Source organism: Bombina bombina, chromosome 6 (genome assembly GCF_027579735.1).
Source record: "Bombina bombina isolate aBomBom1 chromosome 6, aBomBom1.pri, whole genome shotgun sequence".
In the NCBI taxonomy this organism is placed as follows: Eukaryota; Metazoa; Chordata; class Amphibia; order Anura; family Bombinatoridae; genus Bombina; species Bombina bombina.
In genome coordinates this window covers 957,348,993-957,367,589 of record NC_069504.1, presented here as the reverse complement: position 1 = coordinate 957,367,589, position 18,597 = coordinate 957,348,993, and the positions used below count along the sequence as shown (strand labels likewise).

The window sequence follows — 18,597 nt, the reverse complement described above, 5'->3', positions numbered from 1 at the left end:
GGCCATGCCCATACAAATGCCCTTTTAGGGGCAATGGGTAGTTTAGGTTTCTTTTTTTTTTTTTTTCTTTTTTTTTTATTGAGGTAAATAACATATACAAAACATGTAAAATTGCCAAAACTTAAGAATTACAGACAGAGTAAAATCACATTGATAAAATAATGTATAGTCTCATATACATAAAAATTCAAAAATTAAGTAGGCAAAGGTAACTGTAACCTCGTTTTTAAATTTAAATGGTCCTCCTCTTGGAATAATAGGCCACTTTTGGACCTTAGTGAAGTAACAATGTTCAATGGAGGTAAATTAATCTATATCCACTCTTGGGCTTGAAAAAGCATAAACCAGAACAAGTAGGACTCAGAAGGCCACTCTTGGGCCTAATTACTATGGTACAAGCTTATCTAGAAAGTGAATTATATCGGGCCACTCTTGGACCCTGAGGTATCAATAATATAGAAGCTAGGCATAACTGGATTACAATAATAGCTACAAAACAAAGTTTATATGCATTTTATGGCGTTTTACTAGTTAAAAACTCACCCATGTATCCCGCTTTACTAGCGTAAATTACAGAGAAAGGGTAAGTGAACCTTGATGACCTTTTTTGTACCTTAGGCGACATACTAGATTAAATTTCCAGCATGTAACACATATAGCTCTTCACAAAACACCTACAGTATCATAGGGTCTATATTCGCATTAACATTCTCTTGTGAGTGAGAGATCATGTTAGGGATAACTATGTACATTCGGCTTATATTGGCTTGTTTTATACAGGTAGAATAGATAAGGCAGAGCTCTGTAAGTCTATCTTCTGCTATACATGGGTGTGCAATAGAAGTGGCAACCAAATTAGCTAGGTTAGTGAATCATTAGCAGATTAAACATATTATCGTAGTAATAGACACTGTACAGTTTTGTTAATTATGTAGATACTTCTAGATATGTATAGAAAAGCATATCGCCAACTAGGTCAAACATAATGAACTGAAGTTTGCTGGCTGGGCAGTTTTTGGCTGTCCTAGAAAATGAATAGCTGGCAGTGACATATTATATTTTGTGTTACTCCTGCCCATTATACCACATGGAAATATGTTAAACTAAATGGGAGCAGCCCAACTATTAATTATGGACTAAATGTTAGAGTGCACACTAATACTTTTGTGATTTTTTTTTTTTAATTATGCAACAGTACTGTTCAGTATATTAACTAAGCCCTGGTTTTGACTCTGACCATTCTATTAAACCAGACAGATAAGGCCAGTACACAGAATTTAAAGCTCTAAGGAGGGCAACATTGCTTGTGTTAGGGGCTAGGTAAATCGGCGTTGGAAAGTTACACTACCAAGTAGACGAAAGTCCTTATTCACAGGAGTCTCTTAGATTATCAGAAGGAACTTCGTCATTGTAAAAGACTCCAGACAGGAACTCCTGAAGATCACACATTATACTGACATCTTAGATGATTGTGTTGTCTCTTAATATATGGAGAAGTTACATAAATGGGTAAAATAACGGAGGAAGACTCAGCAAAACACCTCCGACAGTCTAAACATCTGATCCTCTTATGAGAAACCACCGGTATTATCCCCTACCATCATCTTTTAGTGGGTGTATAATGCTGAATGTCTTGCCAGGTTACCTTGGTAGTAGTGGCAGGGAAATGCTCCGTGGAGTTAGCCTATACCGGAGCGACCCTGAAAGTACACACATCCCTCCGGGGGGTCTGAACTCCCTAAACCCTGATAATCAGTGGGGTTCCGTGACCCATTAGTGTTCAATAAAGCTCTCCCTGTGCACAAACCATTGTCTGCAGCAAAACTAATCATACTCACAATGTGCGGGTCACTGGAGGCAAAAGAAAAAGAAGCCCGCCGAGTCTTTTCTCCATCTAGCTGAGCGAGTCGCCAAGTTGCCAGCCCTTTAGACCGGCTGATTAATGGGAGAAGTGTTAGGGAGGTCATGCGGCTGAGCATCTGAGGTGTGCGGCCACCCTTAGTCTGCGATAACAATGGCGGTATTTTGATCGCATCTCTAGCCGGAGGAGCAGGTAAGCTAGTTGCAATGTAAGAGGGCGGCAAGGGAATCTCAGCACTTAGCGAGGCATCCGGAGGTGCTATATGAAGTCTGTCTTCATCGTCTAGTAGAGCAGACTGGGGTCGAATGCTGAACCCACTGGAGATTAGATAGGCCAATTTCTGATAGTGTTCCTCTAATAAAGAGCATATCGTAGCTTCTAATAATCGGGTGTTGAGTGCCATAGCATAGAGTGTTCAGAAAGACAGCTTAGCAAGCTGTTATACCCGGATCACCGGGGGGGGGGGGTTAGGTGACGGTCGGGCCTTATTCTAGGCCGCCACTGCGTACCTCACCATTCCAGTATAACAAGAATGAAGGTGGCTCCACTATTGAGATCAAATTATTCATATGCGGTGGTTATATCAGACCAACTCTTCAGCTCCTGAAATAAACAGCCATCATGGCCGCCGCCCGGAAGCATCCCCCAGTTTAGGTTTTTTTAGTGTTAGTTTTTTATTTTGGTGGGTGAGGGGTTTTACTATTAGGGGGGATTTAGTATTTTTTAAATGTAAAAGAGCTGTTTAACTTAGGGCAATGCCCTACAAAGGCCCTTTTAAGGGCTATTGCTAGTTTAGTTTAGGGGGTGTTTTTATTTTGGTTGGGCTTTTTTATTTTCATAGGAATTAGGTTTAATATTTTTTATTTTTTGTAATTTTAGATTTTTTTTTGTAATTTAATGTTAGGTTTTATTTAAGTGTAACTTAGTATTGGGGTTAATTTAGGGGGTGTTAGGTTAGGGGGCTTAGTTACATTAGTTATTTGCAATAAATATACCGAATATCACAAAGAAAAAAATGTGAAATAAATGTTAAAATTACAATAAATATACCGAATATCACAAAGAAAAAAATGTGAAATAAATGTAAAATTACAATAAATATACCGAATATCACAAAGAAAATAAAATTACAATAAATATACCGAATATCACAAAGAAAATAAAATTACAATAAATATACCGAATATCACAAAGAATTTATTTCACATTAGTTATTTGCATTGTGGGGGGTTGGCAGTTTAGTGGTTAATAGGTTAATTAGGTTTATTGCGATGTGGGGGTTTGTCGGTTTAGGGGTCAATTAGGTTTATTGCGATGTGGGGGTTGGCGGTTAAGGGGTTAATATTTTAATTATGTTATTTGCGGATTAGGGGTTAATTACTTTATTATTTTGCGATGTGGGGGTTTGCGGTTTCAGTGTTTGTTAATGCTTCGTGCTGGAGTTTTTTTCTTTTTTTGTTATCCTCCGTGCGGGCTGTTACATGTTTTTTATTTACTTCTTGCAGGCTGTTATGTGTTTTTTTTCCCGATAATTGGTGTGGGCGGTTTTTTAAAAGGCTTCAGGTTTGCCTACACTGTATCCGGGTGGATTCTATTGGCTGCGTGGGCAGCCAACATTCTTTTGGTTGCCTTGGCCAGCCAATATTTCTTTGAGGATGCGTGCGCAACTGGCGATGACGATGGACGCGTTACAAATGCGATTATAGTATAGATATATTTATATGTATGTAATGCGGTATGATGGGCAATGTTCCAAATGTCCTATTTATTCATTGGGCTAAGGGGTTAAGTATGCTTGCATTTTTTTTTTTTTTTGGACAGCTTTGTTTGTTTCTCATAGGTGAGTTAACTTTTACTATTCGTTTAAAATGGAAAAAAAATCCAGTTACTTTTTAATTGGCCTCTGTCTTTTGGTTTCCTTTTTGAAATGCAGTTTCTTTATACATGGCTGAAGTACGCCCATTGGTGTGCATGTGTGTTGAGCGCTATGGAAACAGTGGTTGCAACAATAATTGTAACAATGTTTTAAATGCAGTGCTCAAAACTCCATTTCAGTATGATCTCATTCAACAAAGGATACCAAGACAGAGAGATACATTTGGTAAAAAAAAGTAAAGTTCTTTGTTTTTAACTCTATGCCATATTTGAATCATGAAGATTTAATTTTAACATCCATGCCTTTGATAAGATATGAAGTTATTCACTATGTATTTAAAACTCTCCCTCATGGTTTTGGTTTTGGTTTTGGTATATGTTTTTGCAGAGGTCGAGAAATCTGTTTTAAGGAGACAGTAAGAATATTTAGAAATACTTTCAGGAGCCAGACAGTGGTATTTGTATATAGATATATATGGAGAATAATCCAAAAGTTATGATCCAGAGGCAATATTCTAGTAGCCAGTAGCTCATATTCTAGGAGCCAGTGGCTCCTTGGCTCCTGGGTTTGTTCGGCCCTGCATTTTTGGATTTCTTTGAAGTAGTGATGCACCAAAATGGAAATTCTGGACCGAAACCGAACCCGAAAATCCGAGATGCACTTGGCCGAAAAGCAATACCGAAAATGTCTTTTTTTTTTTTTTTTTTTTCTTTTTTTTTTTAAATTATTTTCAAATATTTTTTTAAAGTTTTTTTTTTTTTTAGGCTAGCATCAAATTTGAAACATGCTACACAATAATTTTACTGAAAATAACAGGCAAAAAAACCCCGAAAACCGAAATAGCCAAAAATGCAATTTTCGGCCTAAATTTCGGTGCATCCCTACTTTGAAATTAAGAATGCCGGAAGGATGACAAAAGCATCTTGAGAGTGGGTAATATAATTTTCCTATTGATAATCCTGGAGGCAGTCCTGCTGTCTGCCTGGTGAGTGTATTGAGTGAAAATTAATTGTGTTATTACATTTACAGTAAGTTCAATGTTTTAAGGATTACGTTAGGTCTAACTGATCACTTGACTAAGCTTAAATATCTGTCTGTCACTTGGTCACTTCATTTATTTCATTAATATTTTTCCTCCAATGCAGCAATCTTCTTGGGTTCATTCCGCATACCCTATCAAGAAATTAAAAACATGATTTTAGAAGTGAATGAAGAAGTTCTAACTGAATCTATGGTTTCGGTAGGTATACATTTATTTATTTATTTATTAAAATGTTTATACAAATAGATGGTAACTTTATCTCATCTCTGAGAAATAATTTACTAGTTAACATTCTTCATTTAGTTGCCAATATTAACAATTTCTACACTTTTGTCTTTTTTAGAATCTGATTAAACAGTTGCCAGAGCAAGGTCAGTTACAAATGTTGGCAGAGTTTAAAAAGGAGTACGATGATCTGGCTGAACCAGAGCAGTTTGGCATTGTCGTAAGTCTTTTTTTTTATTTTTATTTTATTTATGTAGCTGTAAATCTTGCAACAAAATAAACAAGTTTTTGTTATTTGTTCATAAGAAAGAAGAAAACCATAGTGAATAGCTGGAGCATATTTTGGCCTGTACGCTTATGTTTTACGAAATTCTAGTATATAAATACTAATCGGTTTCCTCAATATTATTATTATGTTTTTTCAGATGTGCTCTGTCCCTCGATTGCGCCCAAGGCTCAATGCCATCCAATTTAAATTGCTCTTTAATGAGCAAGTAGAAAATATCAAACCAGACATTGTTTCAGTAACAGCTGCCTGTGAAGAAGTGCAAAAAAGCGAGAGTTTTTCTTCTTTGTTAGAAATTACACTGCTTGTCGGGAACTTCTTAAATGCTGGTTCGAGGAATGCTGGTGCTTTTGGCTTTGACATTAGTTTCCTCTGTAAGGTAAGGATCCATTATAATAATTTCTTTGTGCTTTTCAGTTTTTTTTCCTCTTATGTCATCCTATTATTGTATTTAAATTGTTGTTTGCGTGTTTTATTAAAGGGATATAAAAATATACTTCTAGTAAAGGTTTACATCTAGATTTAATGCTTTCCTTGTCAGTTAAAGGGAATACTAAACTTATTTATCTCTTAGCAACCTTATACTTTTCACTAAGTAGGGAAAATGTATCCGAGAATAAGTTGGCAGATGACATCTTAAATATACCCCTTACACGCATCTTAAATATACCCTTACTCCCACTTGCAAACTGTGTGAGGTTTTCTCTAAGTCAGCTCTGCTGTACCAAGAGGTGCTGCGGCTTTATGGCAAAACAAAAAAAAAACTCCAGTTAGGAGCGTTAAACTCTTCAGATGGGCTGTTCTCTCCTTTATTGCAAGTGTTTGTTCCAACATTGTATTTTTATATGGAGCAAATAAAGGTTATATTTTTCTATAAAGTGCCGCCCGTTTTTGCCATCAAGCAACAGCACCTTTTTATACAGCACGGCTGACTTGGAGGAAACAGTTTAAAAGTGCAAATAAGGTGAAAATAGGGTTTGGCACTTCCTGCCAGCCGGAGTCCCCAGAAGTTTTGCAGTGTCACCCCATTGAACACACAGCGTTTCTAAGATGGATTGAGTGAGTACTCATTTACAGATGTTTTTTCTTTCTTCATTATAAAAATATATATGTTTAACTTGCACCCCTTTAATTGAATAGTGAGTTGCCTGTACAGCGTAATTTAAATAAAAGAGCAAAAACTTTATATGCGCTTTGCCAACTTATTCTAGGATAAATACTACTTATGGCAGCCTTTAAATAAGGTTGTTTTGTTTGCTTGGTACTAAATGTGTTTTTCCATTATAAGGATTGGCGGAATCATTGGATGATCTCATGACTGGTAGCAAACAATTATAGTGGAATGTGTCAATTGTACTAGATCCCTTTTCTTGAGGTGTTGGGGGTAGATAAAAAGAAAAACACGTTTATCAGAATAGACATTAGTTTATAAACATTCCTTCTACATCTAAAAGTGCAAACATTTCAAGATAAAACATAGAGAAATAAAGAATATACCAGATAAAGCACCGGCCAGGGTGCCATTGATCCTAAAATTTTAGTTATTCTATTTTTAATTATTTTGCACATACATAAATGTAAAATGTCATCCTCTGCATTATCCCATATTTTCAAATTTAAAGTATTTTTTTATTAATATGATTTTGTTTTCCTTTTCAAAAGTTAAAAGATACCAAGTCAGCCGACCAGAAGACAACACTGTTACATTTCCTAGCTGAGACCTGTGAACAGGAATATCCTAATGTATTAAAGTTTCCAGATGAATTGGTTCATGTGGAAAAAGCCAGCAGAGGTACTTTTAATAGCTTGAAAGGATGTAGTTCACGTTTCTCAATTTATTTATAATTTTAAATTGTAAATTAGAACAGAGAAGTTTTAAAGATTTCAAAGTTTCATATCATTTATGTTGGTTCTTTTTCCCCCCTCACAAATCCATTATTTCTTTCATGTAATTAGCAAGAGTCCATGAGCTAGTGACGTATGGGATATACATTCCTACCAGGAGGGGCAAAGTTTCCCAAACCTTAAAATGCCTATAAATACACCCCTCACCACACCCACAAATCAGTTTTACAAACTTTGCCTCCCATGGAGGTGGTGAAGTAAGTTTGTGCTAGATTCTTCGTTGATATGCGCTTCGCAGCAGGCTGGAGCCCGGTTTTCCTCTCAGTGTGCAGTGAATGTCAGAGGGATGTGAAGAGAGTATTGCCTATTTGAATTCAATGATCTCCTTCTACGGGGTCTATTTCATAGGTTCTCTGTTATCGGTCGTAGAGATTCATCTCTTACCTCCCTTTTCAGATCGACGATATACTCTTATATATACCATTACCTCTGCTGATTCTCGTTTCAATACTGGTTTGGCTTTCTACTATATGTAGATGAGTGTCCTGGGGTAAGTAAGTCTTATTTTCTGTGACACTCTAAGCTATGGTTGGGCACTTTTATATAAAGTTCTAAATATATGTGTTTAAACATTTATTTGCCTTGATTCAGGATGTTCAATATTCCTTATTTCAGACAGTCAGTTTCATATTTGGGATAATGCATTTGAATATTAAATTTTTTTCTTACCATTAAAATTTGACTTTTTTTCCTGTGGGCTGTTCATTTTATTGCGTCATTCTTGGCACGGACTTTCTTGGCGCAAATTTTTTTTTGTCATTTCCGGCGTCATACGTGTCGCCGGAAGTTGCGTCATTTTTTTGACGTTTTTGCGCCAAAAAATGTCAGCGTTACCGGATGTGGCGTCATTTTTGGCACCAAAAGCATTTAGGCGCCAAATAATGTGGGCGGCTTTTTTGGCGCTAAAAAATTTGAGCGTCATTGTTGTCTCCACAATATTTAAGTCTCATTGTTTATTGCTTCTGGTTGCTAGAAGCTTGTTCATTGGCATTTTTTCCCATTCCTGAAACTGTCATTTAAGGAATTTGATCAATTTTGCTTTATATGTTGTTTTTTCTATTACATATTGCAAGATGTCTCAGATTGACCCTGAATCAGAAGCCACTTCTAGAAAAACGCTTAACTGAGTTTCAGTTCTACCAAAGCTAAGTTCATTTATTTTAAATGTTATAAATGTTTATCTTTAGCTATGGTTTGTAATAAGTTATTATGATATACTTTTACATGCAGAATCCATTAGTATTTATGCTTTATATATTGCCATTCTTACATCTTATGTACAAGAAATATTTAGAAGATTTATAAGAAATATTTTTCTGATTCTATTTTAAAGGCTTTGTCTGACTTCGTGCCTTCTAATAAAAAATTTTAGGTCTTTTTCACTTCTTTTTTAATTATTGAAGTTTCAAATGACCAACAACATACAGATTTACCCTTCTCTGATGATGTTTTTTCTCTTTCAGAATTTTCTTCATCAGATATTGACCCTAACAAATCTACTTTTTTTATTATTTTTTTATTATTAAAGTACATTTGTTCTTTGTTGAAAAGGTGTTGATTATTTTGGATATTAAGGTAACTAGTTCTTTAAGACTAGCTGACACTATTTCTGCCTATTTATTCTTCTGTGTTTTCAGAGGTTTTCTTTCCAATTCCCCATACTAGGGAATGGAATGGGCTGAGAATTTTCTTTTTTTCCTTCTTCAAAGGTTTTAAACTATATTCTTTGCCAGCAGTTAAATTCAATTTGGAGGGTTCTCCAATTTATTGGGGCTATCTCTACTCCTACTAATTATGCTATTGTTTCTATAGCAAAATAGTATTTATTTTCCTTTAGATGGTTGTATCTTATTTATGGAAAATTATTTAGTTTCAGGTACTTTTCTTGGTCCTGTGATTTATTTGGATATTGCAATTGCTTCATTTTTGTTCTGTTTACTTTAAGATCAAGTATCAGATTATGATTTATTTTAGCATTGTTAAGGGACAACATTTACTAGACTAGGTGCTGTTGCATTTGTCTTGTTGTTTTGCATTTATTGATTATGCAAGTCCACTGTATTGACTGTTCCTTTAAACTGGACTATCATGCTAATAATTTCATTTTTGTCTTCATTTTATTGAATATTTTCGCAAATGAGGGTTAATCTATGTCTTTAGCTTTTTTAGCTAGAAGAATTTTGTGATTTTTAAAAAATAAATAAAAAAAAATCCATATTTCTTTTGTTCTAAGATAATCAATTATTTGTTTTATAATTGGATTAAATTCTTAACTGTTACTCTGGGCTTCAAGATTGAGTTCTAAGACTAAAACTTTAAGCTTATACTAGTTTGGTTGTTCTTATTAAGGAACGAATTCCTGAATTCTTTCCCAAGTAACATGTTTATAATTTGAAATTTTTCAGTTCGAAATCAGCTCACTAATATTGCGTTGTACGTGCCGTATTCCAGCTTGGCTGGCAAGGGGCAGGTTAAGACTTTTTTGAAATTTATTTGGTTCTATTCGGTCCAAATTTCTTTGATTTTATTCCAGTAAGGCTAACACTTTCTTTAAGTGTGTTTCGGTCCTATATATTTTGGGTACTGTTGAAGCATGGCTGGGCTCCCATGGGGTTCAAGCGCTGCTCAGACCTGGAATCTTCTGGGGTATTTCTTTCAGTTCCATTTTTAGGAACTGGGATTTGGAGTTTTATTCAAACTATTCTGCCTTTTTGGTCAGTGATAGCATTATTTGTTTCCATTAGATACAATAAATGCATATTTTCATTTTTCTGTTTTCATTCAGATTATTTTCTGAGGATACGGAATCTCATATGATTCACTTTGCTCTTCAGGACATAGTTAGAGGATCTTTTTTTCAAAAGCTCTTGATTCCTCACACAAGGGTCACCTTTTTTAGGTTTCCAGATATTTGTGTCTCTGTCTTTATCTCTATCAGACAAGGGACAATTTTATTGTGTTCTGTTTGTCGGTACCTTTAGTCTCTATTATTTCCTTCAGTTGCTATATATGCATAGAAGTTTTAGGTCTTATGGCCACAGCATTGGATTTAATTCCCTTTGCTCATTTTCAATAGAAAAAACCTTTTCAGTCTTTTATGCTGAATTATGGTGCAGGGATTCTAGGATTTCGCATTTTTAATCTTCGAATCCTAATATTTATCTCTCTTGATTTGGTGGTTAAGATCACCATCATTTAGTCTACAGGTCTCTTCGTTTCTTTCAACCTACAGATGTGAGTCTTTTTTGTTGGGAGGCTGTCTGAGGATCTCTGTCAGCACAAGGGGTTTGGAAATCTCAGGAGGCGAGATTACCATTTGATATTTAGAACTCCATGCTTTCTCAGAGTTTTTTCAGTTTGTTTCTTTTTGATGAAGAGACGTTTAATGTTTTTTAAACAATTTCACTACTATGGTGTATGTCAATCATCAGAGTAGGACTATCAGTCCTTAGGCTGTGACAGAAGTGTCTCGGATATTAGCTTGGGCTAAATCCAGCTCCTATCTAAATTCTGTGGTTTTTTTCCCCAGGTATAGATATTTGGGAAGCGGATTATCTCTGTTAATCCAGCTTTTCTTCCGGGAGAATGGTCTCTCTTACCCAGATATGTTTTTTATTTAATCTGAATTAAGAACTTCCCAGGGGCCTATTAAGGTCCGGGAATCTTCAGGCGGAAGTAGTGTATGCATTGACATTTCTTTGGAAATATCTTTTTGCCTATTTCTTTCCGCCTCTAGTTCTTCTTCCAAAATTCTTATGGAGTATTTGTTTGTTATGCTGGTAGCTCCAGCATGGCCTCTCAGGTTTTGGTATACGAATCTCATTCGGATGGCCAGTTGCCAACGTTGGACACCTCCGTTTAAACCAGACCTTTTCTTTCTCAAGGCCATTTTTTCCATCAGGATATCAAATCATTACATTTGAAGGGATGGAGATTGAACCCTTTGTTTTTAGTCATAGAGGTTTTTCTGACTCATTGATTAATACTATGTTTCAGGCTCATAAATCTGTCTCTAGAAAGATTTATATTGAGTCTGGAAGACCTACTTTTCTTGGCATTCTTTTAAAATTCATAGAATTTTTTTATTTTTTCAGGTTGGTTTGGATAAGGTTTTGTCTTCAATTCTTTGTTAGGACAAATCTTTACTCTTTCTGTTCTTTTTTCACAGAAAGATTGCTAATCATCCTGATATTCATTGTGTTGTACAGGCTTTGGTCCATATCAAGCCTGTCATTAATTCAATCTCTCCTCTTTGGAGTCTCAATTTGGTGCTGAGGGCTTTACAGGCTCCTCCGTTTGAAACTATGCATTTTCTGAACATTAAATTACTTTCTTGGAAAAGTATTGTTCCTTTTGGTTATTTCTTCTACTAGAAGAGTTTTTTAGTTATCTGCTCTTTTTTTGTGAATATCCTTTTCTGATTTTTCATCAGGATAAGGCAGTGTTACTTCCTGATATTCATCATTTTTTTCAGGTTTTGATTCGTATCAAACCTGTCATTAAGCCAATTTCTCCTCTTTGGAGTCTTAATTGGGTTCTGAAGGTTTTTCAGGCTCTTCTATTTTGAGCATATGCTTGCTCTGGACATTCATTACTTTCATGGAAAGTATTGTTCTTTTTAGACATCTCTTTAGCTAGAACAATTTTTGAATTATCTGTTCTTTCTTGTGAATCTCCTTGTTCGGATTTTTCATCAGGATAAGGTGTTTTTATGCTGTCCTCATTTCAATTTTCACCTAAATTGTGAATTCTAACAACATTAGTGGAGGAATTATTGTCTTTTCCTTGTGTCCTAATCCTAAGAATTCTTTGGTAAGATTCTTACATTCTTTAGGATGTGGTAAGAGTTTTGAAATATTAAGTTGAAACTACTCAGATTTCAGACAGACTTCTAGTCTATTTGTTATCTTTTCTGGTTTTAGGAAGGTCAGAAGGCTTCTGCCATTTCTTTGGCATCTTGGTTAAGCTTTTGATTCATTATACTTATTTGGAGTCGGATTATTCCCCGTCTCAGAGGATTACGGCTCATTCTACTAGGTCAGTTTCTACTTCCTGGGCTTTTTATGAATGAAGCTTTTGTTTATCAAATTTGCAAAGCAATGACTTGGTCTTCTTTGCATACTTTCACTAAATTCTACCATTTTGATGTTTTCTCTTCTTTAGAAGCAGTTTTTGGTAGAATAGTACTTCAGGCAGCTGTTTCAGTTTGATTCTTCTGCTTATAATTTCAGTTTTTTTCATTTTTAAAAATTGAAACTTTTGATTTGGGTAGTGGATTAATTTTTCAGCGGAATTGGCTGTCTTTATTTTATCCCTCCCTCTCTAGTGACTCTTGCGTGGAAGTTCCACATCTTGGGTATTTATATCCCATACGTCACTAGCTCATGGACTCTTGCTAATTACATGAAAGAAAACAAAATTTATGTAAGAACTTACCTGATAAATTCATTTCTTTCATATTAGCAAGAGTCCATGAGGCCCACCCTTTTTTGTGGTGGTTATGATTTTTTTTGTATAAAGCACAATTATTCCAATTCCTTATTTTTTTAATGCTTTCGCTCTTTTCTTATCACCCCACTTCTTGGCTATTCGTTAAACTGATTTGTGGGTGTGGTGAGGGGTGTATTTATAGGCATTTTAAGGTTTGGGAAACTTTGCCCCTCCTGGTAGGAATGTATATCCCATACGTCACTAGCTCATGGACTCTTGCTAATATGAAAGAAATGAATTTATCAGGTAAGTTCTTACATAAATTATGTTTTATCCGTGTTTATGGGTTATATGTGTGCTTTATTTATCCGTGTTTATGGGTTATATGTGTGCTTTATTTATCCGTTTTTATGGGTTATATGTGTGCTTTATTTATCCGTTTTTATGGGTTATATGTGTGCTTTATTTATCCGTGTTTATGGGTTATATGTGTGCTTTATTTATCCGTGTTTATGGGTTATATGTGTGCTTTATTTATCAGTGTTTATGGGTTATATGTGTGCTTTATTTATCCGTGTTTATGGGTTATATGTGTGCTTTATTTATCCATGTTTATGGGTTATATGTGTGCTTTATTTATCCGTGTTTATGGGTTATATGTGTGCTTTATTTATCCGTGGGTTATATGTGTGCTTTATTTATCCGTGTTTATGGGTTATATGTGTGCTTTATTTATCCGTGTTTATGGGTTATATGTGTGCTTTATTTATCCGTGGGTTATATGTGTGCTTTATTTATCCGTGTTTATGGGTAATATGTGTGCTTTATTTATCTGTGTTTATGGGTTATATGTGTGCTTTATTTATCCGTAGGTTATATGTGTGCTTTATTTATCCGTGTTTATGGGTAATATGTGTGCTTTATTTATCTGTGTTTATGGGTTATATGTGTGCATTATTTATCCGTGTTTATGGGTTATATGTGTGCTTTATTTATCCGTGTTTATGGGTTATATGTGTACTTTATCCGTGTTTATGGGTTATATGTGTGCATTATTTATCCGTGTTTATGGGTTATATGTGTGCTTTATTTATCCATGTTTATGGGTTATATGTGTGCTTTATTTATCCGTGTTTATGGGTTATATGTGTGCTTTATTTATCCATGTTTATGGGTTATATGTGTGCATTATTTATCCGTGTTTATGGGTTATATGTGTGCATTATTTATCCGTGTTTATGGGTTATATGGGTTATATGTGTGCATTATTTATCCGTGTTTATGGGTTATATGTGTGCTTTATCCGTGTTTATGGGTTATATGTGTGCATTATTTATCCGTGTTTATGGGTTATATGTGTGCATTATTTATCCGTTTTTATGGGTTATATGTGTGCATTATTTATCCGTGTTTATGGGTTATATGTGTGCATTATTTATCCGTGTTTATGGGTTATATGTGTGCTTTATTTTGGTATTTTTTTATTATAGTGTCTGCTGAAAACTTACAGAAAAATTTGGATCAAATGAAAAAACAGATTTCAGACCTTGAAAGGGATATTGAAAGTTTCCCACAACCTGACGATGACAATAAGGATAAGGATAAGTTTGTTGAAAAGATGACAATATCCTTTTTCTTTTGCAGGCGATACTGAGAAATACACACAGTATACGCTTATACTAATTGTGTTACATTTATTACTATTTTTACTGATACATCTATTCTCAGCTCATTGCTCCTTATACACAGTCAACCAGTAGCTGTGGCATTAGTCTTTCCCGACCCACTGTGAGAGTTATTTGTTTACAGATATTTATTGGCATTGGTAAATATAAATTAGAGTCTAGTCAAAATTAAACTTTCATGATTCAGATAGAGCATGCAATTTTTAAGCAACTTTCTAATTTACTTCTATTATCAATTTCTCTTCCTTCTCTTGGTATCTTTATTTAAAAAAGCAAGAATGTAAACGTAGGATCCAGCCCATTTTTGGTTCAGTACCTGGTAGCACTTTCTGATTGGTGTCTAAACGTAGCCACCAATTAGCAAGCGCTACCCAGGTGCTGAACCAAAAATGGGCCGCCTCCTAAGCTTTACATTCAAATAAAGAAACCAAGAGAACGAAGAAAAATTGATATTAGGAGTAAATTAGAAAGTTGCTTAAAATTGCATGCTCTATCTGAATCATGAAAGTTTAATTTTGACTAGATTATCACTTTTACCTTCTAGAGCAAAGGTTAACAAGAAACCCTGTTATACCCCTTTGGGAATTAGGACCACAGAATAGTGTGAATAACAATTTCCAGTACCTCCTTATAACTGCTGGTAGTCCTTGCTGCTTTACTCATACAGAATTATATCATTCATGCATCTGCTTATTCCTTTAGGCATGCGCTGATCACTGAATATATCTGTTCTTATGTTTGATTGCAGACAGTATAATTATGTGTGCGTAATTATCTTGTATATAACGGTTTGTGGCATAACGGATGTCAGCATAAGGTATTGTAGACGGATCCCAGCCTCCGATGCATTTTGAAACTTTGGAAGCTCATGAATTCAGGCGCAAATAAATTGCAAATATTGTAAGACATTAAGCAGGGTTTATATGAAATAATAATATAGGGTCACATAATATTGCTTGCAGGTGAGGATTTACTTTATGACAATTAGTTGTACTGTATGATGTATGTTATACACTTACTTATTATTGTTCTTTATAAATCCGAGCACCAAGGTTATTTTGGTATAATTAATGCCATGTATTTGCTTCCATATCAATGTTTGCATAGTATTTAATGTAGCTTTTTCCTTATTTGCTTTTTTCTTTTGTGTTATCTTGAGAAAGAGAGAGCAAGAGATGCTGCCTCCTATCTGTGGCACATTAGTGGGAGCCAGAAAAAGTCCTCAGCAGAGCATTAGGTTAGCATTGCAGGACTGATGTTTAATGCGCAGATCATGGGTTTAATGCGCAAATCATGGGTTTAACTACAGAGGTCTTAATTGGGACTAAGGCCCACAAATCTATGTGGTGCATCAGGCCATGCAATAACACTGGTGATGCTAATAGGGAGGCTTGGTGGGGCTCTGGTCCCACCTGCATCATGTCTGGCCCCTCTGCATGCCACCTGCGAAAAAAGCTCACAGTTTAAGGAAAGTCTATGGATTTGCCTTTACAATATGGTGGCAGGGTAGCAAAAGGCCAGAAAGGCACCTGTTACACTAGGGGGGGGGGGGGCACGTCAGCCTTTGCCTAATGCCCAGCAAGGTCATATTATGCCCCTGGTGCACATAATCAGTTTGCTGCATGATTATTTATTATACAGATATATAGAGAAAATTGTGTTTAGCCACCAATCAACAGCCAGCTCCCAGTAGTGCATTGCTGCGGCAGGGCATATGTTCATATGCTTTTCAATGAAGGATAACAAAGTTTATATGCTCTATCTGAATAATAAAAATGATTAGTTTTGACTTCTATGTCCCTTTAACTGTTTTTCTAACCAATCGATTTGTTTCCTTTAACATGCTCTTTAGTAATGTATGATCCTTGACCATATTAAGGTACATTTTTGCAAAAGAAGCAAAAGAACAGTATACAAGACTGTCCATGATGCATTCCAATATGGAATCCTTGTTCCAGGAGTTGGGACAATACTTTGTGTTTGATCCTAAGAAAGTCACCGTTGAGGAATTCTTTACAGACCTGAACAATTTCCGAAGCATGTTTTTGGTAAGCTTTATTAGAAAACAATGTGTCTTGATGGTTTACCTCTCTCTTTACAGATATACCCATATCCCTATATTGATAGTTTTTAGTTCATATGTTCTTTATTGGTAATTAAGAAGACAATGAAGTGGGATCTTTAAAGGGGGAGTAAACTTGCAAACTAATGTTATATAATTCTGCACATGGTGCAAAATTATATAACATTAGCTTACCGGCAGCTTTATACATTAAATTATTGCAAAGAAATTTATATGTAAAAGCTCCTTTTACTAGAACGCCGCTCTTTGCTCTACTGAGCGGGTCTGGTTTTTCCACAGCGCATCTGGCAACACTGTCTAGTCACAGTGTGCCCGGTCGTGCCATTAAAATGAATGTAGCTTGCTCCTGCTACTAGACCAGAGAGGGAGCGAGCTACATTAATTTTAATGTATAAATTTTAATGTATAAAGCTGCCGGAATGTTATATAATTCTGTGCTATGTGCAGAATTATATAACATTAGTTTGAAGTTTACTTCCCCTTTTAATGCTTCACCTACAGTCAATGTGATGGGGAAGCAAAGTGCTTTTTATTTTTTAAATAATTTGTATTAAGGTTCACTAAGCAGTACAGAAAATAAAACAACTTACAATGTGAGACACTGATATGTAAATTCACAAATGCATACAATCAGAGGCGCTGGGCACCCCATCTTGTTGCAAACAACAATCATATTCACATCATACAGTACAACATAGAACGCCTTCTGGCCGAGAATGAGAGCCACTTCTGGACCTTTCACGCTCCTAAGACTTATGGAAGGCCAAATCTGAATCATGAAAGTCATGTCTTGGTAACCTGCTACTAGCAAGTAAAACCAATCACTAACCTTGTTTATATTTTCCTCAGGAACTGATTGAAGATCCCAGATTAGTTCAATTCCATGGTAGTCCTGCAATTTGTTTCTCTCTAATTGTATGAAATGCGCTGATTTGTTGTACTCTCTATAGCAAGCAGTGAAAGATAACCAGAAGCGAAAAGAAGCGGAGGAAAAGATGAAACGAGCCAAACTTGCAAAGGAGAAGGCCGAGAAGGAAAGGCTGGAGAAGCAGCAGAAGAGAGAACAGCTTATTGATATGACTGCAGGTAATGGAGTAGCAATTGTTTTTTAAATGATTATTGCCACTCTTTCCTGTGGGGGTGAGCGATGCCGACATTAAAATAAATGGCAACAAATTCTTAGAGGAAATAGAAAAAGTAAACAAATTAAAGGGATATTCTGGTGTAAACATTAGCTGCTTTCGGACCTCCTCAGGTATTTGTTCTGTTTAGTCTGTTACACGTATCTGTTTACCATGATTCAGTGTCCTTATATTACCCTGCTCATGTACCCAGTGCTACGGAATTTGGAGGTACTTTACAAATAAATAATAATAATGCATTAGACTCTCAGTTGATATTTACCTACATATTTGTGGTGCATTATTCTTGGTAAACATATGATAGAGCAACTAGCTACATAGGCCGACATTTAAAAATCACCGGGCAGACGAGGCTCGCTCTAGCGAACCTGTCCGCCTGGTATCAACTGTGTTTGTATATTGTAAAGATACAATGAAGTTTACTTCTATTAGCTATTCTCTTTTTATCCTTTATAGAAAGCATACCTAGGTAGGCTCAGGAGCAGTAAAGCAGTGATTGGTGGCTACACACGACTCCTGTCATTGGCTCAATAGATGCGTTCAGCTAGCTCCCAGTAGTGCATAGCTACTCTTAAGCCGACTTTAGCTATCTGTTTAACCGCTATGCACATTTACACATAGTTATACACAAGCAACAGTGCAATTATTTATGCTCTAACACTATTTTCTTTTTGCACTTTTCTGTCCCTTAATTTGACCTTTCAGCAAATGTGTTTTTTTAAGGTTTATTTACATAAAAAAAGTGTTGTCACATTCTAATACAAAAATAAAATGGCCTCATTTGATAGAATTAGTTACTTTTTCACTGATGTACCTTGATAGTTGTTTAACTCGAAGTTCCACTTGTAATTGCTTTGATTTCATTATTTGTGGAGATATTAATAGTTACTGCTATATCAGGTTTCTCACCAAAGTTGGCTTCTTTGTAAACCACCAGGTTACCTTTTGATGAAGCCTTCACATAACATAAACATGTAAATACCTTCGTTATGCCTCACTAATTTTGTTTGAACAATAATATAAAAAGTTCCTTTAAATTCCCAATCGACTCTTAGGAAATGA

General features: G+C 35.5%; 1 protein-coding gene across 1 annotated transcript in view; it reads left to right on the top strand.

Moving 5' to 3' along the window:
* DIAPH1 (diaphanous related formin 1) overlaps window positions 1–18,597 on the top strand; it is a gene marked incomplete in the record, with an annotated part of 803,068 nt that overhangs the window by 716,772 nt on the left and 67,699 nt on the right. The window contains 7 exon segments of the mRNA XM_053718607.1: window positions 4,883–4,977; window positions 5,123–5,224; window positions 5,430–5,669; window positions 6,953–7,082; window positions 14,116–14,251; window positions 16,196–16,358; window positions 17,344–17,479. Coding sequence (XP_053574582.1) covers window positions 4,883–4,977; window positions 5,123–5,224; window positions 5,430–5,669; window positions 6,953–7,082; window positions 14,116–14,251; window positions 16,196–16,358; window positions 17,344–17,479 — 1,002 coding nt within the window.